Below are 19,390 nucleotides of genomic sequence, written 5' to 3'. Positions count from 1 at the left end.
AATAAATGTTTAAACTATAACGTACTATACTTTTCATCAATCATCCGCAAACGGACAGCCTCACTAATGCGTAAGGGTCTTGCGAGTACTACCAATATCCTGATGGTTAAAAGTAATAAACCCGATTCTGCTGTTTTGAGACATTGGGTTCATATACATGCCCATGTACCTGGTGCCTCAAAGCAACGCAGATTTATGAATGACATGTTTTAATAATTTGGCAAATTTCAATTATACTAACATAGTTATAAGTATTGCTCTTCTTACAATAATAATGGTCTCAATTAAATGATTTTTATTTTTATCTTATTTAATATTATATCTATTTATTGACAATATAAAGCTCGTTTATATAAAGCGCCCGCATTGGCTTGAGCCTTGAATCGAGTTTTATACTCCATAGACTAATAAGTTTGTTTCATTTATTCTACGTACACTGTGGTGTTACATTCAATCCACAGAGTAGCTACTGATACTAAACGACCGAATTTCTCTGTGCTATTAAACTACTTTGTCAAGTGTCAGTTGTCTTTGTCAATCTTGTTCTTTTCCTAATTTTGATTCGATGGTTTTGGAAAACTGAAAAAGTATCTTGTTTACACTAGTTTCTAGATATTTTAAGTGTTAAACTTATAATTGAATGAGGTAATATCTTTTTAATGGATTAACCGTAATTCATGTATGATATTTACAAAATAATATGTCATGTCAAGTATCAGCTAAACCTAGCGACTATATGATGAGTGAAAGAGAAGTCTCCATTCCCAGCCTGTTATTTTGCCTTTTCTCTTGACATCTATTTACTTTATCAATATTTTCCATATATTTTCTTCTGAAAGAGATATTGCATTCTGTTTATTATTAGGGCTTTATTAGCAAAGCTTGCCGAACAAAACACAAAGTTGAGCCCCATTTCTTAATTGGGTAAATATTAACGTAATTCGTATTCGCCAAGTACATTATCGGATGACGTTTGCTTTACCAACAAAAACTAAGCAGTAATTTTCTAATGTAATGCTCAAATTTCCAGCTTTGAATTGGAGGGCAACAATGAAGTATTACTGTGAAGTTAAATAAAAACGATTTATAAAGTTTTGTTGTGAGTTAAAAATAATCAGCCGCAATGATGAAAAGTACGTTACCGAAAGATAAACCTGGCAAGATGAGGATTAGAGCTTTTCCCGTAAGTGACGGCTTATAATCTAGTTATTAAGAATAAATATTGCACACTAGGTGTAAAAGATATCAATTATTAAAATTTACATTACAGTGTAAGGTTAGATATGTACAGAATAACAAAATATTTAGTGAATGTTTTGATACATATTTAAAAATATACCTCATTACTAAATAACACTACAAAAGTGAATTATTTTGTTTGTTAGTTTGCATATAAACTTAAATTTAAAAAGAGCTTAGTGATCTGGAGCATTAAGCTTAACATTTAAAAAAACAATTTATCAAAGAATGAGTAATTTGTATGAAATTAATAAGGTTTTATTTTGCTTTACTAAATTTGTCTGAGTCTGGAGTTCTTGGATGTTTCTTAAGTACTTAATTATAAATAAGTGTGCTTATATAGATGTTAGTGTTTCAATGATTTATGGTGTATGTTTTTTATCCATGGTCATTATTTGACAACCAATTTCAAAATTGGAAAAATAAGTTCACTTTAATAAAGACAAAATTTCAGTAAAAAAAGTCATTAATTTGTTTGACAGCATAGAAAAATCAGTCAACATTACAGAATTTATAAAATTGTTTACAATGTATATATTTTTACTTTGATATTTATGTTTTTGTGATGATAGAAATCATAAAACTAAAAATGACTAGAAAATTTCAAGTATGGAACTATTCAGAACCTTATTATCAGATGTATCCGGATACATGGGTATGTCCTGTCAATAACTTGTATGAAATAAGCAGTTGTCCAATTCATACTAAGTAGAACCACATGTGATTATTTTGTTTGTCGTGATTGATGTCAGAGCTGGTTTTCTTTTAATCTATTGCTAAGGAAGTATGTTTTATTCATAGTTAAGGAATTTGTGAGGGAAATTCACAATACAATATTATACTTAGTCTTATATAGCAAATGAACATTACTACAATCATTATTTTTTCTTAAATACTCCTAGAGCTTACTTCATGTGTGCAGTGTTCCTAACACAATAGAAATAAATCTTTTTCAGATGACTATGGATGAGAAGTATGTTGAAAGTATATGGAGTTTATTAAAAAATGCAATACAGGAAATACAGAAAAAAAATAATTCGGGTCTCTCATTTGAGGAATTATACAGAAATGCATATACTATGGTACTCCACAAACATGGGGAGAGGTTGTACACTGGCCTTAAGGAAGTTGTTACACATCACCTCGAAAACAAGGTAACCATTGAGGGTCTTCATCTCCAACAGGAAACCTAGCCATATCTGTATTTCTATGAATTTTAATTATATAACAATTTTATGGTTAATGTTATGGGCAATAAATCCCTCAAAATAGGGTGTTTGTTATTAAATTTTCTAAAGCATCTACAGTACAAACTGAATTTTTTTTGTTCCCTCAATATGGAATCATTTAATATGCTTAAATCTGCACATATTGCATAGTAAATGAAAATTTATATTTTTACACAACTGTTTTGAATAAATTTAAGAACCAGTACAGGATAACAGAGCAAATAAATGAAAATCTTCACAGGTCCGTGAAGATGTCCTCCATTCATTGCACAATGGATTTTTGCAAACACTCAACAATGCATGGACAGATCATCAAACTAGCATGGTGATGATTAGAGATATACTCATGTATATGGATAGAGTTTATGTACAACAGAATGATGTGGATAATGTCTATAACCTAGGACTTATAATATTCAGAGATCAGGTACTGCTATTATTCTTAAGTCATCTTCTGGTTTGTAGAATTTCATATATAGCACATATGTTTTCTAGTTTTGGTGGCTTTACTTATCGTATGTAACCCAGTAGTTGTGTTCCAATAGTTTCAATAATTTTTCTGTTTTTGTAGTCGCAAAATATGGGTCATGTATGGACTACCACTGAGTATAGGTGTGTGTCACATTAAATCATCATATTTCTATTCATGCATTATTATGTTCAGTGTTCAAAATCTATTTACCCATAAAAACTAAATTAATCTTTCAGCACTCTTTTTAATTAAATTATGCTGTTCTGATGTATGTTATGATAAGAGGTGTCTTTAAAATAGTGCTATTTAATTTTTTTTAATGCTGATGTATTTCATATCCATAGAATAGACTGAGGAAACAATTATGTTATGTAGACTCGCTTATATGTCAGTTTGATCTTATTGTAATTTTTGTTGTTACTTCTTTCAAGTCAGAGCAAACATAACACTATATAGACATATACAACTGGACATTTCATAATACATTTATAATTAATTTAAGAACATATTTCTAACCATTTCCTCTTGTAATAGGTTGTTCGGTACGGCTGCATACGCGATCATTTACGACAAACACTCCTTGAACTGGTCGCTCGTGAAAGACGTGGTGAAGTGGTTGATAGATTGGCTATTCGAAATGCCTGTCAGATGCTCATGGTATTGGGGATCAATTCCCGGGCAGTTTATGAAGAGGACTTTGAGAAACCGTTCCTGCATCAGTCTGCTGAGTTTTATCGGGTATGTTTTCTCCAGTTTGAGCTAACTTCTTTTTAACCTTACTGTTCTGCTACCATACTTTTATATACTTAATTATTATTTTTGTTATTTTTAATGTACGGTAAATATGTTTTGTATTTGTTTCCTAACTAAGAATTATTGATAAAATCCTTTTTTTAAATAATGTCCCTGGGTTGGTCACTATATGAACTCAGCAACTCCTGAGTAATTAATAGGGGCAAGTGTATAATTTATTATGTTCCGTATGTAACCTAATTGAAATATAATTATTGTGGAAGAGGTCAATAACAACATTTATTACAGGTAACATTTTCTTTTACAAAATTCGGGAAATGAGTTGAAGTTTCATATGGGAACTAGATCAACAGTAAGAAATGTAGATATGTAAAATGACTCTTCTTTTTAAACTAAAAATCGCATATTATATGTTCGATAATAATTGGAAGACCAGTTACTACTTTTTCACAATTTTAATCAAAGCGAAGGCTTAAAGTAACGTTCTTTTTATTATTACTTTGATGTGTGAATTGTCATATATTTTTCGGTATAAAAATATCAAACATTTTAAATAATCTATATTCAGAAATATTTAATTAAAGTACTTTCACTATATTAAGATTAAATAAAAAGTAAAAGAAAATTATAACCTTGATACAATTTGCATATCATTGCCTAATTATATAATTTATGACATAATGAGATCACTGAATAATAAATAAAAATAAGCGTGACTACGGAACTTTGGAATTTAAGGAAAACAATATCAATAATATGTAATCTTAAGAGCAGTGTTGGCCTAGTGGCTTCAGCGTGTGACTCTTATAGCTGAGGTCGTAAGTTCGATCCCGGCTGTGCACCAATGGAGTTTCTTTCTATGTGCGCTTTAACATTTGCTCGAATGGTGAAGGAAAACATCGTGAGGAAACCGACATGTCTTAGACCCAAAAAGTCGAGGACGTGTGTCAGGCACTGGAGGCTGATCACCTACTAGCCTATTAGATTTAAAAAAAAATGATCATGAAACAGATTCAGAAATCTGAGGCCAAGATCTAAAGAGGTTGTAGCGCCACTGATTTATTTTTTAATCTTAAGAACAAGTCTTGGGGCTATATTTTATATTTGATGGTTATTTCTAAAACATATATAATCTTGTGTGTCGCTACAATCAAACCCAAGAAGATAGATGCGCGTTTATTTATAAACATGTGTGGATCATTAACCTATTTGTAATAGTAATAAATTATGTTTTGTGAATTGTATCAAATCCATTTTAATTAAAACAATATTAAGTTTAACCCGTCTTTAATTAGGTATTAAAGACGGGATGGGGCATAGATTGATTCAATGAATATAATCATTTATATTTATTTTTTCACAATACAAATTTTTTAGTCAGTAACGATATTCAAAGATTTTATATTACTAATTTTATTTTTAATTCCTATCCACTCTGATTCCTTATTTAAATAATCTTTCTATTAAATTTACTTTAATTCATCGGCAAAGAAGACAGGGTGTAGGCAGAGAGAAAAAGCAGGCGTAAAACCTCTCTCTTAATAGCAAAATCAAAGCGAAGTGTATGAAAAAAAACCAATAACTAACAATTGCGATTATATTTAATAGTAATCTAATTTTACAGACAATTTTTTTTTTAATTAATTTTCACTGTACTCCCCTGCCATAGTGTCCAGTGACTTTATATATCACTGCTACTATTTAACGCGTCGGGAATTACGCCCCGACTACATCGGTAATATTTTTATTAACAATATTCATGGGCGAGCCGGGGCGCAATTCCCCGCGAGACCAGAGAGATGATTTCAGACAAATTATTTACAAAATTAGACTTTCGCAGAACATCAACTTGTGCAAAATAAATTTCTCTGACACAAAATGACGAGGTTATTTTGTCCTCAGATGGAATCTCAGAAGTTCCTAGCAGAGAACAGCGCAGCGGTGTACATAGCCCGTGTCGAGGCGCGTATAAGCGAAGAAGCTGAACGCGCCAGGCACTATCTTGACGAAAGCACCGAGCCCCGAGTAATCGCTGTATTGGAACATGAACTTATTGAACGGCACATGAAGACTATTGTAGAGGTATTATTATTAAAATCTCACCTTTTTTGTTTATTTATTTTTTTATTAATGTATTCCTACAGCTAATCATTAAACAATATTCAATTAATTATATTATACACAAAAGCCAAAACGGAATACACATTGAAACACAAAGCACAGATTCATTGTAAATTCTAAATTATATGTTCTAAGATTGATAGAATTGGAATATTTACATATAAGTACATAAAAGTGTGAAATACTAAAATATAACACTATCTATTATTGAATATTATTAACACTATTGGCACTGAGTTTTTTCCTTGTATAACAACACAAGATAAATTTTAAAATTGTTTTACAAGAATTGGATTTGTCGCCTTGTGTTTATTTTTTGGGGCTACGACTTGTCGACTTTTCTTTGAATGTTTTTTAACCGATATTAAAATAGGAGGTCAATCTGACCTGTATGTATTCTTGGAATTAGCTAATATTTCAGAATTATATTCTGTATCCTAAATTTCGTATCGTATGCTTCTACTAATTGCTTGAAAAAGTTATTCAAATCATTTTCTTAATGTATCTTTCAATTTATTGAAGGCTTTCTAGTTCTTTCCTTTAGTTTCTACGCATTTATGGGAGGTATCTTATATCTTAAGGTATCTTAATCTATATATACGGGGGGTTTCGGGGGCGATAAATCGATTTAGCTAGGAATCATTTCTAGAAAATGTCATTTTATTTGTGTTTTATCAACTTAAACATAGAATTGCTCGTTGAAAGATGTCAATCAAATAAAAACTTTAATAGGAATATAATTATCTTTATTCGATAATTATATTCATATTTCATAATTTTATTAGTATGTAATTCGTACTTAAATAAAATTTCCAAAAAACACGATTTATAAAAGAAAAATACCGAGCTAAGCTCGGTCATCCAGGTCCTATAATATAATATAAGTAAAAATGTTGATAGATTTTTCATATAAGAATTATTTGTTCAGCCGAGTATCAAACTCACTACCGCACGTTGTACACTTTTACAATTAGACTTTTCTTCAGATGGAGAACTCGGGCGTGGTTCACATGTTAATGCACACGCGTACTGTGGAGTTGGCCTGCGTCTACAAGTTATTATCTCGCGTTCAAGAAGGACTTCGTACAGTCGCTGATGCAGTGTCGGCCCATCTCAGAGAACAAGGACGCGCGTTGGTCACAGACACACATCATAACACAAATGCAATTGCATATGTTCAGGTAAATATGAATAATTTGGACATACACTCCTTTATAGAACTTATTCTTATACAAATAAGCTTTTTATGCCTTTACGGGTAAACCGCTGAATCGATTAAAATCAATTCAGCTATAGATACTTGAGATGTTAAGAGGAACTTTTTCCGATAAAAAAGTAAAGTGAGGTAGATGTGTTTTAATTTATATTTCATTGTTGTTTTTGTGTCTTATTAAGAATTACTAGCTATGGAATTAACTATATACGGAAATAAAATAAAAGTATATCAAGTGGAGCAGTGTTGGCCTAGTGGTGTCAGCGTGTGATTCTTATCCCTGAGGTCGTAGGTTCGAGCCCCGGCTGTGCACCAATGCACTGTCTTTATGTGCGCTTTGAACATTCTCTCTTTCTAAGGAAATCGGCTTGCCTTAGACTCAAAAAGTCAGTGAGCTTGTTACACAGCAAGTTTTGGTGAACAAAAACTACCTTATCAAAGTAATTTATTATGAAGACTAAATAAGCTAATAAACAATTTTTATATTATATGTCTTTTTATCAAGAAAACTAAGTCTTACAGAAATGTCCTTCTGATTGAAGAATGTTATTTCCAGAATTTGCTGGAACTAAAGGACCGATTCGATCACTTCCTGCACAAATCGTTTAATAGCGACAAGATCTTTAAGCACATGATTGCGTCAGACTTTGAGTACTTTTTAAATCTTAACAATAAGTCTCCCGAGTTCCTCTCACTCTTCATCGACGGCAAACTTAAAAAGGGCGAAAAGGGGGTAAGTTTTTTATTTTTGTCTGAATCATATTTTTTGTGATGTAAAAGGGAGATTGGTTGATGTTTATTTACAAAGGTTATTTGAATAAACTGTTTAAAACCTCACTTATGATTTTGATACCTGGCCCCTTAGCAAGAAAGACGAGATCTCTTTCCTTATCTTTGAAGGGAAATATTTTTTATTTAGATTTTTTATAAAAATCAATTTTTAGCCAATATTTTTCAACTTTGTAATAATATTTTTATTTCAGATGAGTGAGCAAGAAATCGAAGCTGTGTTGGACAAGACAATGGTATTATTCCGTTTCCTGCAAGAGAAGGATGTGTTTGAGCGATACTATAAGCAGCACTTAGCTAAGCGACTCCTACTTAACAAGTCCGTCTCAGATGACAGCGAAAAGAATATGATCTCTAAATTAAAGGTAATGTAAAATTTAATAAAAATGACTTTCTTCGTAATTTGTAAGTGTGTAACAAAATTATGTCTCAATGTTACGTAATCATATGCTATATAAAGAGGAATTCGTATTTCTCTAGATTAGTCTATATGTCAATCTAACCCAAGCGTTAATTGTAAGATATTGTTGTGTTTTTTTTCTTGGTGTCGGATTTTTTTTTTTTCAAAAAAATCTTCAAACAAATGATGCAAATGGAAGATTGTGGGTACGTGGATCCAAGTTTTCTTAGTTTAGATAATCGGGAAACATTTATACATACGTTATGATACATATGTATTGTATATTTTTGTATGATTTAATGACAAAGATGTATACAATCTTATTTTACGGTTAGGTTTTTTGCTTCCATCTGAATTCTATTATGTTGATAATAAACGTATAAGATATCATTGTTCAATGTTAAAAAAAACAAGAATGAACATCGTTCTGTCTGCAAGGAATATATATTAAAATAAAAGTTGCAACACTATACCAAAACCATAACTTCCCCAGAGAGAAGGATTGCTCAAAGACGTGGAACCCCGTTATTTCCACTGTATGATCGGAGACGTGTCCCAAATCGAGAATTCCCTAACAGAATAACCCCCATACCCCTTTAAAAAGCTGCAAAATTCTTTACAATACTCTCGTGAGTAAGATTATATTTAACCTTGCTTAAAGTCTCGAGGTATTTATTAAAGGCAATTGTTTTTGAACTCCGTTAACGTGCAATACTACGTGCACATGAGTAACGTACGCGTGCAATATTTTCTCATACACTTTAGGTCCTTAAATAGTGTTCGCGGTAAAGAATTTTGCAGAGTTTCTATCAAGACTTTAAGCAGGAATGTAGCTTAGAGTAAGAATTAGACGTAGGTGTCAGACTCCCGTATGTCAAAATTGTATTGGATTTCGAGAAAAGTCTTTGCGATAAGTTTTGTTTGTAGTTATTGAAAGTTTCTCATTTCCATTATTATATTTGATTTGTTACACATTATTTAAGTATTTTTTAACGTAGTTGTTTGGTATGTAGTACTTACCCTGGGTTTCGGTAGACATAACATTTATAAGTAACGAAACAGACACACAGAAACACAAAAAAGAAAATAACATAAAATTATGGAAAGAAAAAAAAGGAATAAGGAACATTTGTATGTGTGTATGTGTTGTGGTTGTCACTGGCCCTGGATTATATTATATTATCCTGTAAAGCAGACGTGTATACTACAAATACGTTCGCACTTCGTCAAACTGCCTACGAATTCTACGAATTCTAAAACCATTTGTAATTCCAATACATACTTGTAAATATGGATATTTTATTTGCCGCAAATTTTATATTATTTTCTTGTAATTCAGACTGAATGCGGTTGTCAATTCACATCGAAACTCGAAGGAATGTTCAAGGACATGACAGTGTCTAATACCATAATGGAGGAATTCAAGGAACACGTTATATCATCCGGGGTAAGTTTAATAATTATACATATATACTAGCGGATCCGACAGACGTTGTCCTGTCTACACGTCTTTAATGTCAAAATTTCAATTTTTAATAAGCCATTTTGATGAAAATTATTATTCAAATGTTATGACAATATCTAACGATCCAGCACATGGTCACACACGATATAACACAATAATAACAAAACTTTTTTTAAATTTCGGGACAGACTAAAATTAAAATTCGAATATTATTTAAAATTGGACACTGCGATGGTAGCGCCGTCTGTCGGATCCAATGTAAAACATTCCAAAATCAACAACTACTAATTAATTAAAAAAAACATTGTCCAGCGGACAAAATTGTGAATCTAAACCATTCCCAGATCCCCTTGAACACACACAAAAAATTTCGTCTAAATCGGTCCAGTCGTTTAGGAGGAGTTCAGTCACATACACACGCACACAAGAAATATATATTAAGATTTCTTAATCTTTATATAGGGAACTTACTGCTAATTGGCAAACATTTTTATTTTTAATTAGTGCTATGTATATTTAAGAGATTTTTAAAGTTGTATGTAACCTGTATTCTATTACACTGAATAAGTACGATTACGCTTAGAAAAATTCGTGTTTTAATTCTTATCTTAAGACAATTTCGTCTTGAGCGCTGTCAAATATGTTAAACTTTAAAAACAAAAAATAGTTTGACAGCTCAAGATAACAAAAAAAAGCTAACAGGGAAAATCACCGACGCAGTGCAAAAGAGGAGTGGTATTATTGTTCGCCATAGTAGTTATTCTTATACATTCGAAATAATAGTCAATAATATTCTATAGAGATCGCCATTCATATTACTATTTTCTATAAGCTCCACTCCTTAGGTGCTTGGTAGAACAGTTTTTCTTCGTCGAACTTTTATCTCAAGCCAATGAGGTTTTAATTAAGCTTTTAAATAAAACGGGGTAATATTTTTAGAGCAATTTACATGGCGTGGATCTGTCAGTGCGCGTGCTTACTACGGGATTCTGGCCGACGCAGAGCGCCACGCCCAAATGCAACATCCCCGCCGCGCCTAGGATGGCGTTTGAAGTCTTTAGAAGGTAATGCATACAAACACGATGTTTTAAATATTAATTTCTATCTTTTATACATACGTTTGTACATGTTTAATATTTGAGCTTTATATTGTTTCTCAGCTTTTACCTAGCGAAGCACTCGGGCCGCCAGCTCTCCCTCCAACCTCAGCTGGGCAGCGCAGACCTCCACGCGACGTTCCGCGGGGCTTTGCCCTCGTCGCCTCCCCGCTCACCGCCCCACTCCGCCCCCGTAGCTCCCCGCAGGCACATCATCCAAGTGTCCACCTTCCAGATGTGTGTGCTGCTTCTGTTTAACAAGAGAGAACGGCTCACCTATGAGGTGAGTGGAATTGGGTCTTCCCAATATTTTTATTGTAACACCCATTTCAAAAAGAAAATATCCCTTGTATTTTTATACGTATATACAATTAGCACAATTAAGCACAATTAATAATAATAATCTTTATTTCTTCTCTCTCATATACATACAAGGTTACAATGATTAAAACTAAGATGAACATTTGAAAGTGTATGTGAAAGACTGTATACCATTTCAAAAAGAAAATATCCCTTGTATTTTTATACGTATATACGTCCAACATATATTAATTGTCAATGAAATCAATCCAGGAAATCCTGAATGAAACAGACGTCCCGGAGAAGGATTTAGTGCGCGCTCTGCAATCTCTGGCGATGGGCAAACCCACACAACGAGTGCTTATCAAACATCCTAAGACCAAGGAGATAGAGCCCTCTCACCAGTTCTACGTGAATGATGCCTTCACTTCCAAATTGCATAGGTAATTGCACTAATCCGTCATTTATTTGATTAACCTAGTATTTTGTCTCTTTCTGTTGTATTGTGAATACGCTGTGATGAAAAGAAACATGAGTATTTTGGTTAAACGTTTTCAATTAGACTTATTTTTGTTGTTATGAAGAGTTGTTTGGATTGATTGCCTGCATCGTTTCAACACCTTACTACGTCTCAGTGGCGAAGAGTCCATACAAGCCGATTCCCACCGGGTTACCTTTCAAAAATCAGTTCCATATTCATACAAAAGTATTTACATTCTATTTCATTAACAAAGTATTATTAATTAAATGCCTGCGCGATTTACAATAGCAATAGTAATTCTTAGCAATACCCTAAGTATCACATTTCATTTTATAGTCGTAAATTAATCAGCGCGTCAATTTTTCGTACCTAAATTACATTAAAGGTAACTCGACGAATTACAGCTTATCTCGGCCAACGTTTTACTATGAGGCGAAAAGAGACAGAGCGTGTCAAACCATCTCTTTCTAATGCTCGCTAACTGTACGTAAAATTTAAAGAAAGATAAGGCTGATCGCGACCGGCTTGCAGTTCTCTCCTCTCCTCTATTAGAAAGAGACAAAGAAATTATTGTTATTGAACCACGGCACGGGAGAAAGAAAACACGACAAAATTAAAAAGAATTAGCGTTATAATGAAATCCTTCGCAAGTCAAATTCTTTTTATTTTGGCATATTTTCGCGTTCCATTTCGTTTGGTTGAAAATAGATTATTTTTAGTATGTGACATGTGTTCCTATACCACTGTTGCGTGATAATTTCGTTTGTTATATTTTAATATTTGTGTTATTTAAACTGTGACTGATTCTGTTAGGTAATTTAATCGCAGATTTGGTTAAATACTGTGGATTTTGTTTGTTATTATGGCTTTAATTCATATAGAGTGCTGTTCAACATTTTTTTGGACCGGCTTCCCTTTGCCAAAATTTCACCCTTCGCCACTGCTACGTCTTAACTCAAAATTTGATGCGCATCGATGTGATGTGTGGATTCCTTTCTTCCGTTTTCTTAGTTTCCTTTTGCGAACTAAGCGATTTGTGGAATCGATTCCCGGTGGGGGTGTTCCCTGGGATACGACCTCCAACTGTTAGAGTGGACTCCTAGAACAAATGCACCCACTAAAGATGTGTGTCCATAGGCTGCGATAATTGCCCTTTTTGGGCGGCCCCTTCGTTTGCCTTCGATAAAAAATATTCATACCGTTTAAAAACATTTTTTTATGTAAGAGTCTAGACTTTAGACTATCTATCGGGGTTCGATTTCCCCATATACTATAAAAAATTATGAATGAAACACGATTGTTAGACAGTAATAAAAATAATTTAGAACAATTATTTCACTTTGGTGAATATTTTTATTTTATTAATAATTTTAATTTTATTAATTTTAGCATAAGTAATCATTTTCTTAATTCTCCTATTGTGTCTGTAAACAGTAGGAAATGTTTACTTTTCAGCTTAATTTTTTTTAACACAAATAATTTCTTTCAAGTGACAACTAAAGCTAAATAAAATATGTCTCAAGACGTCCGAAGCTACAAATAATAGGCAAAACATTTAGGAATATATATTGGACAGTTAAAACGTATAGACCTAAACAATTAGACTCGCCAAAAAATGTCTCCAAAAATATATCTTTCGGAAGAGTGTAGACTCCTATATATTTATTTATCTATGTGTATATACTAATGGAAATATGATTTCCCCCAAAATCAGGGTAAAAATCCAGACAGTAGCGGCGAAGGGCGAGTCGGAACCAGAACGACGTGAGACTCGTAACAAAGTGGATGAGGATCGCAAACACGAGATTGAGGCCGCCATCGTGCGTATCATGAAGGCCAGGAAGAAAATGGCGGTATGTTTTCTTTATGTAGTTTTTGTATTCAATAACCTCATGTAATAATAATAATAATATTCGTGACAGAAATATGGTTGTAATAAAATTTATCTAACGCTAGTCCCTACATTAGCTTTTGAGTGCAATTTTTTTTAAATATTGTATAAGTTTGAATATATTTTATTCAAAAAATTTAATATTTTTCGGGACTATAAAATGCAGTTTTTGACATTAATACTTTTATGCGTATTGTTTTACAAAAATCTGTAAGTTTTATAAATAGTTCCCGGCAAATTCGTTGGTACCAGATTATTAAGTACATTTTATATCAAAAATCTATTCGAAATTCGTGCGCTGATACATATACATGAGCAAGAAAATGTTTAAATATTAGAAAATTTATATTTCACCGCATTCTTATTTATTTATTCGGAAACCAAACAGAAACATCCTTACAATAAAAACAAAGTCAAAAATAAAACACAAAACAAACACACTAGATGCATCCACAATAGGTTACACTTATACAAATCTTCATATATATCACATTGCATTCGTGCTGATTAATTGAATTACTTCTATTTAATAAAAAATATTAACTGCTATATTATGGATCCCGTGTGTCAATATACATAAGTCTCGACTCTGAACCTTTTTTAAGAAATCCTGAGAAAGCAAAAACACACTTTTTAATAATATTATCCAACGGGCTGTACTATATCTATTTTTTATTTTCAGCACACCCTGCTAGTAGCAGAAGTAACAGAGCAGCTACGCGCTCGCTTCTTACCTTCTCCGGTGGTGATCAAGAAACGTATCGAGGGTCTCATAGAACGGGAGTACCTCGCGCGTACGCCAGACGACCGCAAGGTGTACACATATGTCGCATAGGTGCGTCTACACATATATACTACCAATTACAAGGTAAATCTTAGAATATTAGATTTTATAGTTTTAACCCCATTTGATATATCATTAGTGTACGAGTAAACTTAATTTTGTAATCCATAAAAAAATATTTGTAAAAAGAAAATTATTTGCAATTGAGTAAGTACGAATTCTAAGTACAATTAAAACGGATTCTTAATACATATTAAATAAACTACGAAATAAATATTTCTCGTATTTGCTTACGAACATCTGTACATGGTGGATAAATTTTTTTAAATTAAATGTAATACTGGCGACGGTGACCTGTAAACCTTCAACAATTGTATACCCTCAAAAATTCTAAATCACGATTCCTCATATGTGTTAAAATAATCTTTAAATTCAGTAGGTTTATATAATATTGTCTTTTATTAAAATAACTTTTACACATTTAAAGAAAAACACTTTTTTAACGGATTGAAGTTATGTATTATTATAAACTTATAATATTTAAACATAACTTCAATCCGTTAAAAAAGTGTTTTCTTTAAAGGTTTATATAAGTTAAAATTTATTTTTGGTCAAAACTAATCCATTGCAAAAACATCTTGACACTAAACAATGTTTCATTACTTACAGGCTAACAGCGAGACCGTAAATCTCTCGGGTGGACAAGTTAAAGTGATAGAAGTAACGAGAGTATTTAAATTATTGCTAAATAAAAATTATTAGTTAATACAAAACGTTTATTTTATTGTCAAAGCGAATATTAGCATTTCTCGAATATTAGAAGAAATTTTTCGGCAGATTTATGTTTAGGTGCGGTGCGCCGGCGAATTCTAAAGATTTTCTCAGCTCTAAAAAGATCGTGTCTACGGTGACCACTGTCGAAATGTCCTCTATATCGAATGTTATGTTTTGTGCTGTGCCTTCAACCTTTACATACACAAGTTGTTCACTTTCATACGCCAAAACATATCCGATTCTCGCTATAATGTTGTTGCACGTCAATGCGTTATTTTTGAACACCCCGTATATGTACGTTCTAGCTATTTGCATTCGTAGCCATCGCTCGTCGCCTAAGCGTTCTGGATTACCAAACGGCGATATATAGAGTGTAGAATTTAGTCCAAGTAAATTTAATATTTGATTTTGTATCAAATTACAAGCGGTCGTGCCATTTTTTAAATCAATCTGTTGTATGTGGTATCTGCATTTGCTTCTTCTATTGTGTCCAAATTGGACTATTTTGTATTTAACATTTGATGACAGACATTTCCCGTTTCTGTTATCGGGATACGTAAGAATTCTTTTCTCATTCGTTTTATTGAAGAAATGCAGTGTATGGTTACTCTCAGCACTCGATATTATGATTGGTAGACCCCAATTGTATCCCGGATTTCCGCTTAATTTGATGACATTTTCAATAGAATCGTTGCTTAAATAGAATTTTACTTGAATAGTCTGTGTTATGAAAGGAATACGCATGGACACTTTCTGGACGTGTAGTTTTAATACGGCTTTTGTGATTCTTGAATTGTAATAATAGAAATTATATTGCACAGTTGTAGCGATGTTCTCGCAGTAAATATCGTTACAATGAGGTTCATCGTCAGTTTTGTTATATGCACGGCATTGATTGTCGTCGCATAACACCAAAGTCCAATTTGTATGAAAAGTCTCGCTCTGAAAATATAAATCGTCTGAAAAGTATGTCTTTCTTGTGTTTAAAAAGAGATAGCTAATGTATTTTACGAATGATTAGTGTTAGTTATTTTGGCTAGATTTTAAAACGTTAAATACTCAATGAAATGTATGCGTTTTTTGTTACTCCGCAATTCCTACCAACTTTAACATACCTTCGTGGTGTTAATGATTTCCCCCATACTTAAGACGCTACTATTTGTGGCCTTTAACGCTTGAAACATATGAAGATCTTGCAGCTTTACAATACATTTGACGTTTTCATTAATTAAAAATCTTATTCGTCGTTTATCATTGCAATAATTGTTGGCGAATGCCTTTGGAATATCTGAAATTGTATCACACATTGAACAAGGAAACGCGTTTATTTTTAATATTAGAATAGTTCATTAAATCTTTTTCAATCTTTCTGTGACTTTTAAACCGTACAATTAGCCATCAATTAAAATTAAAAAAAAATTAAGTTTTTAATTTTTCAAAATTAATTAGTAAAACTGGATAACACATTGACCGTGCTACATAAGGCGATACACAATTATTTTAATTATTATTTATTTAAAAAATATTGTAAAATTGTTAAAAATAAACGCATTTTAAATATGTATACATGTATATATTAAGCACCAACCGGCTTGAAACATCGACTCGTTCATCAACCATATCGGATCATTGTATTTATAAATACTAAATTCATTTAATTCTTCGTGTTTGTCACTAATACGCCACCTAGGGTACCTAGAAATTGCTGCCTCATCAAACTGTAATAGAAATATATAATATACCATTCATTAACGTAAATATGTATTTTGTTTTAACTATTTACCTGTATGTCTGTTAAGCGTTTATCGGGTAAGTTAGTTTTAGAAATACAAAATAAATTTTCTAAAAAATTCGTTTGTTTCATTTGACCTGAACTGCAGGGATGTATTAATTGTTTGAGATATGTTTCTTTACAGTTTTTCGAGAACAACATTCTTTCTGTATCCGAACAATCGGTATCACAGCAACAATTAATATCACATGTTTTATACTGAAAAAAAAAATGTTAACATATAGTATTGTCTTTTATTAACATAACTTTTACACATTTAAAGAAAACACTTTTTTACGGATTATAGTTATGTATTATTGTATTTAAACTTATAATTATTTAAAGATAATTTTAAATTTAGCACGCGAAACGGCGGTAAATTTAAAATGATGTTTAAATAAATATAAGTTTAAATACAATAATACATAACTATAATCCGTAAAAAAGTGTTTTTCTTTAAATGTAAACATATATAATATAAAAAATCAGAAAACTGAAAAAAATAAGTCACCCGTGCCTGTCTTAAATCATCAGAAACTGTAATTATTATTGGCAGGAAAGTGTCTATTTAAAATCTAAGAACCCCAAAAAAAGGCGGGAATATGTCTACTTCTCTATTTTTAGCATATAGTTCATACCCAAATAATTAGTGTCGCTAATCCCTATGAAAACTGACCCAATAGAAAGTCTTTATTATTAATCAAACCCCATACATTGAACTACATAATACAACATATCACAAACCAAAATATTGCATCCACATCTCCCTTCAGATTTCTTCCGTAAATTTGGTTTAGTTGTAATATTCTTATTGAATAACGTCACTTCAGTTACATTCTCATAATCAGAAGTCGTCATGTCGGTAAATAAATTTTCTTCTGTAGTCGAGATATTTTCATCATAAACCCAGTCTAGTATAGTGCTCGACGTCTCTGTTGTCATGTCTATTGAGGTGTTGGATAAGGTCTGATAAAACAGCCCATGGGGCTTTTCAACAATCCTAGCCATTGCTTGTAAATTGCGTCTTAACATTTTATTTTTATTCTTTTCTTCAATAGTATCGTTAATAAAATCCATAACACAAAATTGAATTAAAATAGACACCAAGGTAAAAACAAGGTATGTTATTGGCTGCATCATTTATACTCTACTCCAAATTGAGTGAAATTCCTTAAAATTATACAGATGTTAATTTCTATACACCCTTTTGACTGTGTGCTTAACTTAAATCTGTAACAATAATTAACATAACAGCTTTTATATTATATTGATAAAAACACATTTATAAGGTACAATAAATGATTGTTATACTCAATATGTTTTGAACATTTAAAGTATTATTTGAAATATAAATAAAACAATAGTTAAATACTGCAATACAGATTACTATTCGTATTTTATTACCTATTACATATGATCTGCAACATTTCAATTTTTTTCATATATAAGTTATAAAAAATAATGTAATCTAGCTATATGAAGGAAACCCCAACTAAAAGCATAAGATAATATACTTTATGTAGCCTGGGGAATTTCCCACACTGCATAAATGTTCTCCACATTAATCTATTCGAGTATAGAATTAGAATACAATTACCTATCATTTCCTAAACTAATAATATCATTTTGTGTTATTTGATGAGATCCACCAAGAAAATATTGTCTTAAGCTATCTGATATTGAAGTTGCAGCAGGCAGCCAGCAGGGTACTCTTATTGTATGATAACCTGGCACGGTGGGTAAACTAGTACAGCCATAGCCTACCACCCAAGATCTGTCCAATGAGTCAAGGCAATTAACATGAAAAACCAACTTTGGCCAACCTATGAAATAAGCAAAATTATATATTAGTTTGGATGGTTGGAAGAGATAACTACAGGAAAGAACTTTATTATTATTTTAAATAGTCCAAATCGAGGAAAGCCATGAGCTAATATCGCGCTTCAAACTAATTGGCAGTTAACAATAAGCTGCAAGTTTTTAGTTATTTTTATACTTCATTTTTAGGTATTCCAGAGAGAGAAAAAATAATTAGAGCTAGCGAATGATTGTATGTCATTGATTTTCAGTGTTTTTATACCTTGTATACCGCGTGTTACAAAATGTATATCAAGCGGGTGAGCCCATATAACAGAATTATCAGTATTGGGTTTACCAGATGATGTCTGACCCTCGGTGGAGCCTGAAAGTAGTGTCCAATTGGCACCTGCAAGAAGAATATACCGTTGTGAAACTAATGGTACAAAGTATTGCAAGGATTTAATTAATAGTAATTTTAAAATGTTAAATACATACCCGCTTGAACCGTGTATCGACAATACAAAGAATAACCCTCTGTAAAATGCTGCGCACAATTTAAATATCCTAAAATGTGCAGTTCTGCCATGGAACCACATATATTTTGTTAAAAAAATGTTATAAATTCATATTGGAATTGAAGAAATATTCTATAGTTTTGCGCTTGTTTATTTTTTGTTGTCATAGAAACTGCATAATGCAGTAAGTTTGAAAATTGGAAGGATGTGACGTAATTGTATATGTGTGACGACTGACGATTTGACTTAGGTTGAATTACACCAATAAGATTCACGAATTTAATGTTATCAGTTAA

The 19,390-nt window shown here is 32.0% G+C and overlaps 2 protein-coding genes across 7 annotated transcripts; one reads left to right on the top strand and one right to left on the bottom strand.

Annotated features, from left to right (window-relative positions):
* The first annotated feature begins 524 nt into the window (after positions 1–524).
* Positions 525–15,136, top strand: LOC110999838 (cullin-3). 3 transcript variants are annotated; one of them, XM_022269077.2, is made up of 16 exons: positions 525–645; positions 1,031–1,183; positions 2,196–2,393; positions 2,710–2,895; positions 3,475–3,678; positions 5,596–5,775; positions 6,801–6,995; positions 7,584–7,760; positions 8,011–8,181; positions 9,556–9,663; positions 10,621–10,745; positions 10,842–11,061; positions 11,352–11,521; positions 13,274–13,412; positions 14,133–14,285; positions 14,904–15,136. In XM_022269077.2, the coding sequence occupies exons 2-15, from the start codon at positions 1,124–1,126 to the stop codon at positions 14,283–14,285; spliced, it is 2,286 nt and encodes a 761-aa protein (XP_022124769.1). In that variant the 5' UTR covers positions 525–645; positions 1,031–1,123; the 3' UTR covers positions 14,904–15,136. The 3 variants fall into 3 exon arrangements, with proteins under 3 accessions (XP_022124769.1, XP_022124767.1, XP_022124768.1); XM_022269075.2 differs by having other exon boundaries at positions 14,133–14,318; XM_022269076.2 differs by lacking the exon at positions 525–645 and adding an exon at positions 771–924 and having other exon boundaries at positions 14,133–14,318.
* Positions 15,051–19,310, bottom strand: LOC110999839 (B9 domain-containing protein 2). Of its 4 annotated transcripts, XM_022269079.2 has the most exons (6): positions 18,377–18,513; positions 17,524–18,009; positions 16,792–16,998; positions 16,597–16,726; positions 16,124–16,296; positions 15,051–15,950 (listed from the first exon to the last, which is right to left on the bottom strand). In XM_022269079.2, the coding sequence occupies exons 2-6, from the start codon at positions 17,917–17,919 to the stop codon at positions 15,051–15,053; spliced, it is 1,806 nt and encodes a 601-aa protein (XP_022124771.2). In that variant the 5' UTR covers positions 17,920–18,009; positions 18,377–18,513. The 4 variants fall into 4 exon arrangements, with proteins under 4 accessions (XP_022124771.2, XP_045487746.1, XP_045487747.1 ...); XM_045631790.1 differs by lacking the exon at positions 15,051–15,950 and having other exon boundaries at positions 16,041–16,296; XM_045631792.1 differs by lacking the exons at positions 15,051–15,950; positions 16,124–16,296; positions 16,597–16,726; positions 16,792–16,998 and adding exons at positions 18,860–18,985; positions 19,075–19,310 and having other exon boundaries at positions 17,779–18,009; positions 18,377–18,602.
* Positions 19,311–19,390: the final 80 nt, after the last annotated feature.

Source organism: Pieris rapae, chromosome 16 (genome assembly GCF_905147795.1).
Source record: "Pieris rapae chromosome 16, ilPieRapa1.1, whole genome shotgun sequence".
Lineage (NCBI taxonomy): Eukaryota > Metazoa > Arthropoda > Insecta > Lepidoptera > Pieridae > Pieris > Pieris rapae.
This window is presented reverse-complemented; position numbering and strand designations above follow the sequence as displayed.